Here is a 15,614-nt window from a genome sequence, read left to right as displayed (position 1 = left end):
TTGTTTGAATGTAGAATGTTTTTAGAATGGGTCAGTTCAAAGTTTGAAAATGTTAAGGTTCCTAGTCACTGAGCATTTAAGGTTCTTTTCAAACTAGTACTGCATGTACCACTACAAAAGAACCTAAGCAATGCAATATTGTATTACTTGGAGAAGAAGCATTAGATTGGACAAAATTATTCTGTTCTCTAAATCAGTCCTCCATGAAATTGCTTTAACTTTAGGAGAAAAGAGAAAGAAATTAGGCATTTGCTTCTTAGGACAAAGCTCAAAATAATATCAAGATGTACGGAAAATAGTGGAATACATACATTTTGAGAGACTCGAGGAAGAAATGAAGTTTGTATATTAGTTCTAATTTATTGATGATTCTCCAAAGAAAATGTATCCTCTTTCCAGTAACACACTCAACACCTATCTTTATAAATAATGTTTAAGGACTACTTCAGATCATTTTTAGCTTTCCTGTACAATTCTTTATCCAGAAAAAAATGGGATAAAATGCTGTTTACACAGTTTGCATATAAATTTATGCTGGATTGAAATATGTTAAACAACATTTTCGCTTGTATAAAGAAGTATTTCTTGACAAGAAACACAAATAGAAAATAAAAACAAACAAAAAAAACCCCTGAGAATTTAAAATGCAGATATATGTGAACTAAGAAAATACAAAATTAGAAAAAAAACCAAACCATTAAGTAGATCAGTTATGGCAACAACCAATAAACTGCTGTAATTTATACTTTTCCATCACACTACTCAGAAGCATTTTAAAATAACAGTTTTATATTATAGTAAACTGAACTACTCAGTAAGTTACACTTCTGTGGGGTCCAAGGTCTAATCAATTTAATGAGAGATTAAAATATCTCCTAATGCATATGTTGCATTACCTCTACAACCCAAGAATTATAACATTTTCAAGAATGATCTGCTATTTTAGTCAAATGAACTTTTCTATTATTTACAACATTTTCAGGGAAATGTATTATAAAAAATAACGCAGTGTACAAATCTGCCTGAACCCTGTGGGTATGTGCTTGGTGTGCTGCCACTAGCTGCAGCCTAGGCTACCTCGGCTACACTACTATTTTTGGCACATGAGTCTGACAAGAACTAACACAAGTATGTCTACACAAGTTGGGAATCACACCACTCACTCCAAGTGCAGACATAGCCTTAGTGCTTGCAAGGTATCATGCACAGCTGTTGTACTATATAAATAACAGTGACAAACTACAGAACCATTAGTCTGATTTTTTTCCACTTCCCCTCTTCCATTTTACCTTTAGTAATGACATATCCTCTGTCTCCCTGAACACTGCCCTAGGAAAATTTTTGCCCAGTCCCACTAATAAACATTCATTTAATTGAAAGAACAATCATCATTACTGGGCCACACAAAATACAGTAAAAATAGTAATTCTGTAATAGAACCAGATTTGAACAAATCGGGAGCAACTGGGGGGAAAAATTACATTTTTGACTGATACATGTATAGTCCATTAGGTTTAAAAACTGAACAACATCACATTTAACATACTGCTCATTTTAGCAGATTACATCATACACTACATTTAGCATATTTCTAGTGTAGCTATGGTAGCAGTCCTTGCTTAAACATGACTGGGTATATAACTTCATTCCAAATTAGCTGAGAATGATGGAGAATCCTATTAAGTTCTTGATTCAATTTCTCACAAAGCAACTTTTTTCATATAGTGGTGACAAGAGAGAATATTCTTCAAGTTAATTCTGTTTTGTGTTTGTACGGGTGGTTTAGAGAGAGAGTGCAAGTGTGAGTCACATTTCTGGCATCTATTCTGCAGGAAGGGAGTGTAATTTCTTTCTTTCTTTTTTAAACAAGAAGTCAGTGTTATGAATTAGCATTCACCCTGCAGGTGGAAACTGAAGGCTCTACGATGGCATACTAGAACTCTGTTGTTTACTCATCAGATATTTTAGTGTAATAAATAGATCTGAATCAAGCAAATCAGGAAAACCAGTTCAGTTGAGAGATTCCTCTTAACAATATAAAATTAGTGCTGGCTAGATTTCTATTACTCTCTGTTCAGCCTCTTGCTCACAAGGAGATCTCATGGGTTCATCTATGGAAAACAGCATTTTACGGGGGGAGGGATCTTTTATGGCCAAATTTTCAAAAGATGCCAGACCATCTGCACATCGGAAAATGTGATATTTGTGTGTGCATTCACTACAACAGCCCTACAATTTGGGAGAATGAAAGTGCAAATAGCTCAGTATATATCCTATTAGCCAGTTGCACATAAAATTAACTAGTTTTCATGTGCATCCGCAGAATTGCAGGTAAACCTTCATCTTCTGGTTTTGAACTCCTGGTCCTTAAAGGCTGTGTTTGGAATAGTAAAGAACTAAAGAAAGTTTGCTGTTTAGAAGTGCAAGCATGAGAGAGAGACATGCTACAGACTGTATTTGCATAGTATAGTTTCTGCAGTCTGCAATACTTTTAGTCAAAAAACTTTTACTTATGTTTTCTCTTGGCTATACTCGAGAACAAGAAACACACACATATTAACCATCACGGACTCTTTCCTGATAGACGAAGTTTGACCCTGGGCATCTAGACTTCAGTGAAATGCTAATGCAACAGCCGTGCAATGTTCTGCAATGAATTAATTGCCATAAATTCCAAATTGCTATATAAACAAAATAAGAACTGCCTTTCACTTGCTAGAAAAAAAAAAGATATTCTTTTGGCAGTATTAATAATGGTGCTCATTAGTTATTGTAACACAGAGTAGAGCAGTTCTGAGGAGCCAGGCGGACTCTGAGTAGAACAGAGGAAAGGGAGCAGTCAAAACTGCATTTAGTTACTGAACGCTGTTATTTGGACCCCACTAAATGCAGTTCCTTCATATTATGTTTGTTGTGTAAAGAGCAAAAGACACAACAGATGTGAAATAATACATAGCTGTCCCACTGACATAGGCAATTAACCAAATTTGTTTGTCTACTGAACAAAATAAGGAACTGATTCTAATCTCTCACCACAGTTCACCTCAACAAAAGTATGTCTGATTTATTAGGGTGCTAGTGAATCAGAATCACTCCAATATCACTTAAAATCAATGGGTGAGACTCTGGTCCCTTTTAAGTCAATAGCAAAACTCCCATTGACTTAAATGGGTCCAGGATTTCTTCCACTGTATTTTTGTTGTTTGGGTATCAAAGTGTGAAAAACTAGTTTTGGTGTAATAGTTGGAAATATTCTGATTGTCAAAGTTCAAACAAACAATCCTGTGTATGAAACCCAAAGTGTATGTATTCTACCAATGCAATTCCTTTTTTGGATTGAGAAAGGTGGGATTGAAGGATGTGTAGACAGATAAAGCCCAAATCATAATGCTTTCGTTTCTGGATGATCTAGAGGCCTGAAGAGAGATTTACAACAAAATGCTCAACAACATATACAAACGAAACACAATCATCAATTGTCCTAAAGAAATACTCATCATCAAACAAGAACATAGAAAATGGGATGATTGTCCCATCTCTGGACTTACCAGATTGATGGTGCTTCAGTTCCACTGATCTCTAAGAAATCATATCCTTCCTCTAACTGGAAATCTGTAAAGACCAGAGCAATAGTATCTCCTGGTTCAGCCAGAATTGTCCATGTGCAGTCAGCATTATTTTCATACTCCGAAGGGAAATGAGGGCTTGAAATAGTTCCGCTTGTCCCACGTAGAGTTCCTCCACAAGCACCTTCAGCTGATGAATACAACAACAATTTCTAATGAAGTGAGGTTATCTTAGCAAACAAAACAGCAATATTTTTAATTACCATGGAAAATTGATCACTAGTATACACTACTGGAAAAATGCACCACATTTAAGAAAATGTAAAAAAAAAAAAAAAGTATATATGTTTGTAAAGTAACAGTTGTGAGCCAGATTCTCTGGTCCGGTCTGTCCCCTTTGAGTCTTTTCTGGTTAGAGATAGCCCTGGCATAGTTGAATCCAGTATGAGCATAGAGTCAGTATACCACCCAGCGCTGGGTATTTGTCAGAGGTGGGGAGAAGGAATGACCAAATGCTCTGCTGGTGGAGAATACCTTAGCACCAAAGTCAGGGTTGAGGCAAAGAATCACCGGGGCATAGCTGACTGTCTGACAGCTCTGCCTCTAATTTATTCAGCAGACGTTGAGCACAAGAGAGACCCTGGCCTGTGGATTTTCTATATTAGTCATTTGGAAAGAGTTTTAAGAACTCTCTTCACAATTTTCAAAGCTGTCAGATATTTCCAGAACGTTTGTGGAATGTTGTAGTTCTTTGTAGTACCAAGTGCCACTGTTTTATTAATACCTTTTTGTATGGCCACAAAATTCTGGTCTCTCATTCATGGCCATGGAGCCAAACTACAGGAATTCTACTGCAAGAAGGGCTTGTGTTCATGATCAGAGTTAGGTTTTGCCCCTTGACTCCCATTTCCCGGTTGCTATACAATACACCCTGCTGTTGGATCACCTGAGTTTATAATAGGGATGGACAAACTGTTCAGGATAAAGTAATAACAAAATTCTTTGCTCAGAACTTGAACTATATCAGACCAAACATTGCTGGCCATTCAAAAACGTTAGCACATTTTGTTCCTCTCCCGTACCCCATCCCAAATTGCCATGTGTCTCTTTGCTTCCATATGTCATCCATAACTGGAGACAGAACTGCAACAGTAAAGATTGTTCTTGCAGACTTGTGACATGTCCAAAACCAGGAACTGCTAGAAAACTTGTGAGAAAGCCTATGGCAATAACCAATTTCTATTCTATATAGGTTGTTCCATCACGCTCATCACTGTAGATTGGATCACTACAGTCAAAATCACGTCTAGAGAGATTTCCTGAATAAACTGGTTTACATGCTGCAAGTTTTTATAAATAACCAACCTGTAACAGGGTGCTGAACCAGCCCGTTAGCTCAGAACCTGCTAGCGTAGCTCCCATAAAGGGGAACTGATTGGAGCTGGCAGGGTGTGGCTCATTAAAGGAGCCTAAAAGCAATCACCTTTGAGCCTGCTGAGAGGAAGGCCTATAAAGCTGACAGGAAGGAAGTGGAAAGGGGGGAGACACAGGAGGAGTAAGAAACTGCTGCTCCTACCTAGCAACAGGCGCTAGCTGTCCCCCAGCTGGCTACTTAACTGCAATTGACTTGTACATAGAGTTGTATATAGATGGTGGTGGGAATGAACACAGGGAAATAAACGGACACTGGGTTGTAAAATAAGAGGTCTCCGGCTAATTTGTACAGCGAGCAAGGAAGAGCTCGTCTACACAACCATTTCACTGAACCTTTTGTACTTTGCACGTCCTAGTTAATAGCATATATTTTTCTTACAATATATTATCTTGCTTCATGAGACAGAGCACAGAAATGTATAGCTAACTCTAGAATGTTATTCTACATGAAAGTAAGGAGTTTGCAATTCTTTCCCCATATAATTCCACTGAAAGCTTTAAATGTACTCTGACAAATATTAGCATTCAGTATAAAAACATATATAATTACAAAAAACATGTCAGCCATGTAGCTTATTGGTATGAAAAATTAAAAACTCAGTAATTTGTCTTCAGTGATTCGTATTATGGCTACATAGCTACAGCAATAATAAATGTAAATGTTTCTGCGTAAGCGGAAGATCACAAGGACAGACCTGTTTAATTTTTACTCATTTTATTATCTTTCTTTACATAGCCTCTTAGGTGTATATGAAGTTTTAAAAACAAATAGGTTGAGAAGGTCCCTGCCCCAAGGGACCTACAATATAATTAGGATACATATTGCAGAAATAATTAAAGGGCTAGATACAAGATTGGGAGAAGAGTTGTAGGAGATCAGAGGTGAAAGCCTAGGCAGTGGAAGTGAACTTTCATGAAAGATTTGAAGAAAGAGAATGAACTCACTTGAAGCATGAGCAAAGGGATGCTGTTATGAGATAGACCGACAGAAGTGGGAGAAAGGGCGAAGCTAGGAGCTAGGACTAGCCAGAGGGGGACTGAAATAAAAGAAATGGCCTGAGAGATACGTAGAAGCAAAGCCGGGTAGATCCTTGAAGATTAAAACAAGGAATATGAATTTAATGATGAAAAGGCGAAGAAATCATTTAAAGGATTCAAGCAGGTGGTAGAGCAGGGGTCGGCAACGTTTGGCACGCGGCTCGCCAGGGTAAGCACCCTGGCGGGCCGGGCCAGTTTTATTTACCTGCTGACGCGGCAGGTTCGGCCGATCGCGGCCCCCACTGGCCGCGGTTCGCCGTCCCGGGCCAATGGGGGCGGTGAGAAGCGGCGCGGGCGAGCGATGTGCTGGCCGCGGCCTCTCGCCGCCCCCATTGGCCCGGGACGGCGAACCGTGGCCAGTGGGGGCTGCGATCGGCCGAACCTGCCGCGTCAGCAGGTAAATAAAACTGGTCCGGCCTGCCAGGGTGCTTACCCTGGCGAGCCGTGTGCCGAACGTTGCTGACCCCTGTGGTAGAGTTTACCACCTCTTTTGCTATTTACCAAGTAGCCTTTGAATTTAAAAATGAATAACTTTATAAAACAGTGTGTAGCAAAGGCTATCGTATGGACTGGAAATTCCTGTACAGATTAGATTTCCCCCTCCCCAATAAATTTAATATACATACACAAGCTCCAAAGAGTAGTTTGCATTTTTCCTTCTAAATCTTCTTTTGTAAGCCTGGTCTACACTAGGAGTTTATCTCGAATTTAGCAGCGTTAAACCGAATTAACCCTGCACCCGTCCACAAAACGAAGCCCTTTACTTCGATATAAAGGGCTCTTAATATCGATATCTGTACTCCTCCCCGACGAGGGGAGTAGCGCTGAAATCGGTATTGCCATTTTGAATTAGGGTTAGTGTGGCCGCAATTCAAAGGTATTGGCCTCTGGGAGCTATCCCACAGTGCACCATTGTGACCGCTCTGGACAGCAATCTGAACTCGGATGCACTGGCCAGGTAGACAGGAAAAGCCCCGCGAACTTTTGAATTTCATTTCCTGTTTGCCCAGCATGGAGAGCACAGGTGACCACGCAGAGCTCATCAGCACAGGTAACCATGCAGTCCGAGAATCGAAAAAGAGCACCAGCATGGACCGTATGGGAGGTACTGGATCTGATCGCTATATGGGGAGAGGATTCAGTGCTAGCAGAACTACGTTCCAAAAGACGAAATGCCAACACTTTTGATAAAATCTCCAAGGGCATGATGGAGAGAGGCCACAATAGGGACTCACTACAGTGCCGTGTGAAAGTTAAGGAGCTCAGACAAGCCTACCAGAAAACTAAAGAAGCAAACGGAAGGTACGGGGCAGAGCCGCAGACATGCCGCTTCTACGCTGAGCTGCATGCAATTCTCGGGGGGGCCGCCACCACTACCCCACCTCTGACCGTGGATTCCGAGGAGTGGGTAATCTCAGCCATGCCTGAGGATTCTGCGGACGGGGAAGATGAGGAGGAGGAGGACGACGAGCTCGCGGAGAGCACACAGCACTCCGTTCTCCCCAACAGCCAGGATCTTTTTCTCAGCCTTACTGAAGTACCCTCCCAACCCTCCCAAGGCAGTATCCAAGACCATGACCCCATGGAAAGGACCTCAGGTGAGTTTACCTTTTAAAATATAAAACATGGTTTAAAAGCCAGCGTTTTTTAATGATTAATTTGCCCTGAGGACTTGGGATGCATTCGCGGCCAGTACAGCTACTGGAAAAGTCTGTTAACGTGTCTGGGGATGGAGCGGAAATCCTCCGGGGACATCTCCATGAAGCTCTCCTGGAGGTACTCCAAAAGCCTTTCCACAAGGTTTCTGGGCAGTGCAGCCTTATTCCGTTCTCCATGGTAGGACACTTGACCACGCCATGCTAGTAGCAAGTAATCTGGTATCATTGCATGACAAAGCCTGGCAGCGTATGGTCCTGGTGTTTGCTGGCATTCAAGCAATATCCGTTCTTTATCTCGCTGTGTTATCCTCAGGAGAGTGATATCGTTCATGGTAACCTGGTTGAAATACGGGAATTTAATTAAGGGGACAGAGGTGGCCGTTCCTACTGGGCTGTTTGCCTGTGGCTGAAAAGAAATCCTTCCCTGCAGTTAGCCAAGCGGGGGCGGGGGGATCATTGGCGCTGAGCTTTTCACGTTTGGCTGGCAGGGATCTTCCCTGATACCAGCCACGCAGTGGGGGGAGGTGTAAAGCGATGGGGGGGGGGGGTTCGTTTGGTTTCTGCAGGGATCTTCCCTGATAATACCAGCCACGCGGTGTGGGGGAGGGATAAAGCGATCATCCCAGAGAATTGGATCGGGGGGGGGGGTAGTTTGGTTTCTGCTGCTGCACGTTAACAGGAAAACCGCAGCACTCAATGGGCTTTGCTTGGTATGTGCAAAAGCAGGGCGCTGCTTTTCTGAAGGCTACAGAAGCCGAAAGACAGTAGCTTACCATGGCCGCATGCAAGCCGAATTCTGTTGCCCGGATCTGCGTCTGTGCTCTCTAACACCAAAGCCGCAGGCACTCAATATTAAGATGCAAAATGCGACCTTGTACCAAAATCACATGTGCTATGTAATGTGAATAGTGTTGTTCACCGTGAAAGAGTATAAGCATTGTTCTGTAAAATGTATCTTTTTAAATACTTCTCTCCATTTTTTCCCTCCCTCCCGCAGCTGCAAATTTTTCAAGCCTCCCTCCTCTGTCCCGAAGGCTATCTCAGATAAGGAGGTGAAAAAAAAGGACGAGAGATGAGATGTTCTCTGAAATCATGGAATCGACCCGCAATGAAAGAGCTCATCTGAATGAGTGGAAGGACGTGGTTTCAAAGTACAGGAAAGAGGCCAGTGAACATGAGGACAGGAGGGACCAACGTGAGGAGAGGAGAGACGCTCGAGATGAGAGGTGGCGGCAGGAAGATCAGAGGAGGCAGGATGCAACGCTGGGGCTGCTGCGTGAGCAAACGGACATGCTCCGGCATCTGGTGGAGCTTCAGGAACAACAGCAGGATCACAGACTGCCGCTGCAGACCCTGTATAACCACCCTCCCCCCTCACTATGTTCCATAGCCTCCTCTCCTAGACGTGTAAGAACGCGGGGGGGGGGGGGGGGGCCCCCCGCCCCCCCCCCCCCCCCCCCCGTGGACAGCCCAACCAAAAGGCTGTCATTACTTTGAACTTTTTTAGTGGCCTTTTCCTTCCCTGCTATCCTCCTCCCAAACCCCACCCGGGCTACCTTGTCAGTTCTCTCCCTCTTTTTATAATCAATTAATCAAGAATAAATGATTTTTAAATGATAGTGACTTTATTTCCTTAGAAAGCAAGCTGTGATCGAAGGGGGAGGGTGGGTTGCTTACAGAGAATGAGTCAAGGGGGCGGGTTTTCATCAAGGGGAAACAAACAGAACTTTCACACCGTAGCCTGGCCAGTCATGAAACTGGTTTTCAAAGCTTCTCTGATGCGCAGCGCTTCCTGGTGTGCTCTTCTAATCGCCCTGGTGTCTGGCTGCGCGTAATCAGTGGCCAGGCGATTTGCCTCAGCCTCCCACCCCGCCATAAAGGTCTCCCCCTTACTCTCACAGAGATTGTGGAGCACACAGCAAGCAGCAATAACAATGGGAATATTGGTTTGGCTGAGATCTGAGCGAGTCAGTAATGTGTGCCAGCGTCCCTTTAAACATCCAAATGCACATTCTACCACCATTCTGCACTTGCTCAGTCTGTAGTTGTAAAGCTCCTGACTACTGTCCAGGCTGCCTGTGTATGGCTTCATGAGCCATGGCATTAAGGGGTAGGCTGGGTCCCCAAGGATAATTATAGGCATTTCAACATCCCCAACGGTTATTTTCTCGTCTGGGAAGTAAATTCCTTGCTGCAGCCATTTAAATAGAGTACTGTTCCTGAAGACGTGAGCGTCATGAACCCTTCTTGGCCAGCCCACGTTGATGTTGGTGAAACATCCCTTGTGATCCACCAGTGCTTGCAGCACCATTGAAAAGTACCCCTTGCGGTTTATATACTGGCTGCCCTGGTGCTCCGGTGCCAAGATAGGGATATGGGTTCCATCTATCGCCCCACCACAGTTAGGGAATCCCATTGCAGCAAAGCCATCCACTATGACCTGCACATTTCCCAGCGTCACTACCTTTGGTAGTAGCAGCTCAGTGATTGCTTTGGCTACTTGCATCACAGCAGCCCCCACAGTATATTTGCCCACTCCAAATTGATTCCCGACTGACCGGTAGCTGTCTGGCATTGCAAGCTTCCACAGGGCTATCTCCACTCGCTTCTCAACTGTGAGGGCTGCTCTCATCTTGGTATTCTGGCGCGTCAGGGCAGGGGAAAGCAAGTCACAAAGTTCCATGAAAGTGCCCTTACGCATGCAAAAGTTTCGCAGCCACTGGGAATCATCCCAGACCTGCAACACTATGCGGTCCCACCAGTCTGTGCTTGTTTCCCGGGCCCAGAATCAGCGTTCCATGGCTAGAACCTGCCCCATTAACAACATGATCTCCAAAGCGCCGGGGCCCGCGGTTTGAGAGAATTCTGTTTTCATGTCCATGTCCTCATCACTCTCGTCGCCGCACTGCAGTCGCCACCTCCTCCTTGCCTGGTTTTTCTGGTCCTGGTTCAGTATAAACTGCACGAGAATGTGCAAGGTGTTTACAATGTTCATGACTGCTGTCTTGAGCTGAGCGGGCTCCATGCTTGACGTGGTATGGCGTCCGCAGTGCAGTGTTCACCCAGGAAAAAAGGCGCGAAACGGTTGTCTGCCGTTGCTTTCCCGGGGGGAGGGGGAGCATGTACCCAGAACCACCAGCGACAATGTTTTTTGCCCCATCAGGCATTGGGATCTCAACCCAGAATTCCAATGGGCGGGGGAGGCTGCGGGAACTATGGGATAGCTACCCACAGTGCAATGCTCCGGAAGTCGACGCTATCCTCGGTACATGGACGCGGTCCGCCGAATTAATGTGCTTAGTGTGGCCGCGTGCACTCGACTTTATACAATCTGTTTCCAAAAATCGGTTTCTGTAAATTCGGAATAATCCCGTAGTGTAGAAATACCCGTAGAAACCAAAACTGATTCACGCTAATAAAACATTCCTTTTTTTCTGAGCAATCAGACCATATTTATAATTCCCGTTCCAATACTATAATTTGTAACTTTAAATGTGCAAATTCTTTTTTTTTTTAATAATGTGGAGTACAAACTTGTAGGGATCCAAACCTATAAGTCTTTCTACACAGCATGTGTAACTCATATAACATTTTCATAACTGAAAGGGACATGATCAACCTTTAAATCCGTCCTCAAATATTTGTGCCTGCTTTTAAGCAAAAAAGAAATAACAACTAACTGAAAAGATTTGAGGAGTGGGAAATCACTATTTTTTTCTAATTTGTTTACTTGTGAATTTTAGAGTACTTTGTGTATACTCAGTTTCACTATTTCCCAGGTAGAGTTAGTTAGTCAATTTAAAGCAGTAGTGACAATAAAAAACATTTTAAAGTGACAAAATCCACAAGAAATGAGATGGGGAAGTCAGTGTCAGGTAAAACGATATTACCTGGAACTATTTTAATTCACTAGATTTCAAGTGGATGAGGTCCCTGTAAATTTCAAACACTTCACTTCATATTATCTTCTAATCCAGTAGAGAAAACAACTAACTTGACAAATTTTTTGCCAATACTTCAGCACACAAACTAATATAGAGATATTGATTTCTACTGGGGTCAGCACCAATGTCAGGGTTGGACTGAATCATTTAAAAAAAATTAATCTGAGGGATGCCAGATTCTTCCAGTCTTTTTTATTCTTGTTGTTTGTTTCTTTGGGTTTCTTGTTACAGGGTTGGCCAAAATTTGAGTATCCTTTCTTTAGTTAACAAGGGTGTATTACAGCTAGATGTAGCCTGGATCCACCATAATGTTTGCTCCTCTCCCCTAGGGCAGCTAACAGTGTGTTCTACACTTGCTGATTCAGAGTTACAGACAGCTCTTGGGCACTGACTGCCCCCTTTAGGTAGGTCATGATATGACCCAAGCTGAAAGGGATGCCAGGGTTCATCTTCCCTTGTCTTTGTGTTGGCAGCGGTGACTAGCCAGCAGTGATTAGATATGAATTGCTCAGTGCTTCTGCTGCAGCCCTCGCTAGACCAGTGGTTCCCAAACTTGCTCTGCCGCTTGTGCAGGGAAAGCCCCTCAGCCCGCCACTGGGAGCCACGATCAGCCGAACCTGCAGACGCAGCAGGTAAACAAACCGGCCCGGCCTGCCAGGGGCTTTCCCTGCACAAGCGGCAGAATAAGTTTGAGAACCAGTGCTCTAGACCAAATAGTCCTGGTCCCAAGGATCCCTTCTTTGTCAATTAATAGCATAACTGATCATTTGGGGGGAATTCCGTTTAGTGGACTGAGTCCACACACTGTGCCCTGCTTGCGAAAGCCCATGGAACCCAGGCTGTCTGTCACCATTGGCAGCAAATCTGCTCAGTGGGGGACACAGTAGTGCAGACTAACAACAACCTCCCATACTAAGAACCCTGAAGCCAATGAGCACAGTTTAGAAATGGGAAGGGCACATTTAAACAGGTTCAAAATAGCCAGGGCCACTGATTTTAGAGATTTTGCACAATCCCTAGCATAGACGCTTTATGCTGAGGCAAAGCAGGGCTCACATTGTTGCAACTTAATTTAGTATGTTCCAAGATTGAGCTGTCATCTATACCCCCACTTTGAACATATGCAGCATGGCTACATTAAGAGTGTGCACTTGTGTAACTACAACAATGTTATTTTAGTGTTCACAAAGCCTCAGACTTCAAGTACTTCTTTGCTAGAGGTTAGATTTCCCAAAATAATTACAAAGAGGTGCCAACTCAAATGGGTTCGACTTCCTAGAACATATACACATGCAAGTACACACACACACACAAACACACACACTTTATATTAGAGGCGGTGAAAAATCTGACACATTTTCAACCAGAAATATTTTTTTGACTAAAATGAAAATGTTCAAGGAAAATTTTGGGGGAAAAAAGAACTCACAAAATATAATTAAGCATTTTTGACTAGCTTTTCCTTACCTAACAAGGAAGTATTATCCCTGCTTTAAATGTTAACCTCAACTCTGTTTTAGATATAGAGCAAATGTGGCACTTCCATAGCGGTACAGTATACAAAATGAAGTGTTCTATAATATATCACCTGCTAAGCAGGCATATGAGGGAAATTTAAGGACAGGGGGTAGGCTCAGCAGAGGATTTCTTTGCTTTTGTTGGTTAGGTAACATATAGTAATTTTGCTGGATCTAACAGTCAGCAATTTATAGCAATTAAGTTGGGGGAGGGGGGGCGGGAGTTGGCTCCCCCCCCCCAGTGCTTTATGCTGTCATGTATCTTTAAACAAATTAATAAATAAACCAACTGCAATCACTCAAGTGTGAGTTTGTTCTTATTTGCTTATCGCACAGCACATAAAATAAACAGCAGTTAAACCAATTCAGTCTAACCCTTTTAAACTTAATTTAAAACCTGGATTCAGATTACCAAGGCTGTTCCATTCAATTTTACTTCACACTGCATGGTCCTGATTTGACAGATCATTTAGGATTCATTTTACTATGTTACTGCTGTAAAATAGCTGATAAAAACACAGCTGTGTTTTAAATATTACAGAATTCATAGTCAGCTATAAAAACACAACCTGTTTTTTTCCTGCTATGTCACTCCAAGTCTTTTCCTTTCCCCCTACATCACTAGCAACAGAATAGATTAAATTAAAAAACTTGACTGACATTTCATAAAGCACCAGCAAGTGATATATTGTCATTTCCAGTCACATTATGTAAGGCTTATCAATTAAAGAAAATTGCAGCTTTAAAGAGTTCTAAATGAAGCATGGGCATGCATTATTTAGCATGACTTATTAAAAGTATCACTGAAACAGCTACTAGTTCTTTAGTAAGTGGCATTTTTTCCTAAGTCATTCCCGAAAAGCATATAATTGTATCTCACTAATATAATTCCTAACTTCAGAAAACATATCAATACAATTATCACAAGTAATCATTTCTATTGATATTTGAATTGGGGCATCTATAAATTATGAATATAAAAAAAACTAGACAAAATAATTAATGTCATGAACCTGAACATTTAAAACTGCCATTGTAAATATCTCAGTGATATAAATTTAGTAATGAGAATGTGTCTGGGCCAACTGACAAATTGTTGAACTGCCAGATTCATAAAGTCCGGAAACATCATTGGGTATGGGTGTTAAGATGATGTGAAGGGTTTCATATTTACCAAATAACTCATTGATTAACTCCATATCCAGCTGGCACCTAGGTCTTTAACTACTGGACTATTTACTCCCACATTCAAATCTATAAAAACTAATGCCAGAACATATTTTTCCTTTTTTCTTTTAAATGGAAACTGAGCCAGAGGTCACATTTCTTCCTACTATTTAAATAACAAAAAAATATTCTAAAAATGTCAAATTTGTTAAGAAACACTATTTTCTTTTTGTTGAGAGTGAGATACATATAGTAGGTATTTACTAATAATATTCTTCTTATGCTAAAACATCTCTACAGACACCAGGAGTGGAACAGCTTCACCATTCATTTCTGTCCATGACTTGTTCTTCCATTAAGCCCACCCTGGTCACGTTCCTGCATATGATGTCCCACCATCTAGTCGATGGTCGATCTCTAGGTCGAACTGATCTGGGTTATGTTTTCATTATTTTTTTTTTGGCATTCCATCATCTGTTTGTCTTCCATAGTATTCCCATCATTTCAATCTTTTCAATTGCAGCCAATCCCATACCCTGATTTCATGTCCTACTCTCTCTCTTCATTTGTCTGAAAATTATTCCACTTTACACCTGCCATCTTCCAAAGAACTCTCATCTCTATGGTCTCAAGTCTCCTGATGGCTGTTTCAATTAATGTAAAAGTAACATTTTAATGTAAATATAATCTATCACTCAGCAAGTTTCCCCTTTTCATTTCCAAGCCATACTCCTGGATTATAGTCAGAAGGGCATTTTGAAAGAGACTTCCTAAAAATCACTCATATGTCTCATAATTTGATTTTCAACTAATATTTTTGTAAAGCAACACCTAGGATTACTACATAACTGAAAGATTCAAGGGGAACTATTTTTCTATATTTTTCCATTTTGGGTCAAAATTTCAAAAGTAATAAGCAATTTAGAATCCTAATTCCCATTGCAAATTAATGACTCTTTTGCTATGGGAGACAGGATTATACATCACTTGGGTGCTTTTGGGTGGAGTGGCCTGCCCATGCAGTTTATTTAGTTTATTTCACTGTAGTCAAATTCCCTTATTGGGATATATGACAGCACTTTTGAACAGGGCCGGCTCTAACTTTTTTGCTGCCCCAAGCAGCAAAAAAAAGTGCCGCCCCCCCGCCGAGCGCCGTGCTGCGCCGCCGGACCCCCCCCCCCGAGCACCGCGCCCCGCGCCACCCCCCCGCCGAGCGCCGCGCCGCCCGACCCCCCCCCCAGCGCCGCGCCGCCAGAACCCCCCACCCGAGTGCCGCGCCGCCGGAGCCCG

At 42.4% G+C, this 15,614-nt stretch overlaps 1 protein-coding gene across 1 annotated transcript in view; it reads right to left on the bottom strand.

Annotated features, from left to right (window-relative positions):
- CSMD1 (CUB and Sushi multiple domains 1) overlaps positions 1-15,614 on the bottom strand; it is a 1,543,069-nt gene that overhangs the window by 962,772 nt on the left and 564,683 nt on the right. Inside the window, exon 5 of the mRNA XM_029912248.1 lies at positions 3,549-3,756. Coding sequence (XP_029768108.1) covers positions 3,549-3,756 — 208 coding nt within the window. The remainder of the gene's footprint in view (positions 1-3,548; positions 3,757-15,614) is intronic.

The sequence above is a fragment of the Terrapene carolina genome, unplaced genomic scaffold (assembly GCF_002925995.2).
Source record: "Terrapene carolina triunguis isolate 2854851 unplaced genomic scaffold, T_m_triunguis-2.0 Scaffold42, whole genome shotgun sequence".
NCBI classification, from domain to species: domain Eukaryota; kingdom Metazoa; phylum Chordata; order Testudines; family Emydidae; genus Terrapene; species Terrapene triunguis.
This window is presented reverse-complemented; position numbering and strand designations above follow the sequence as displayed.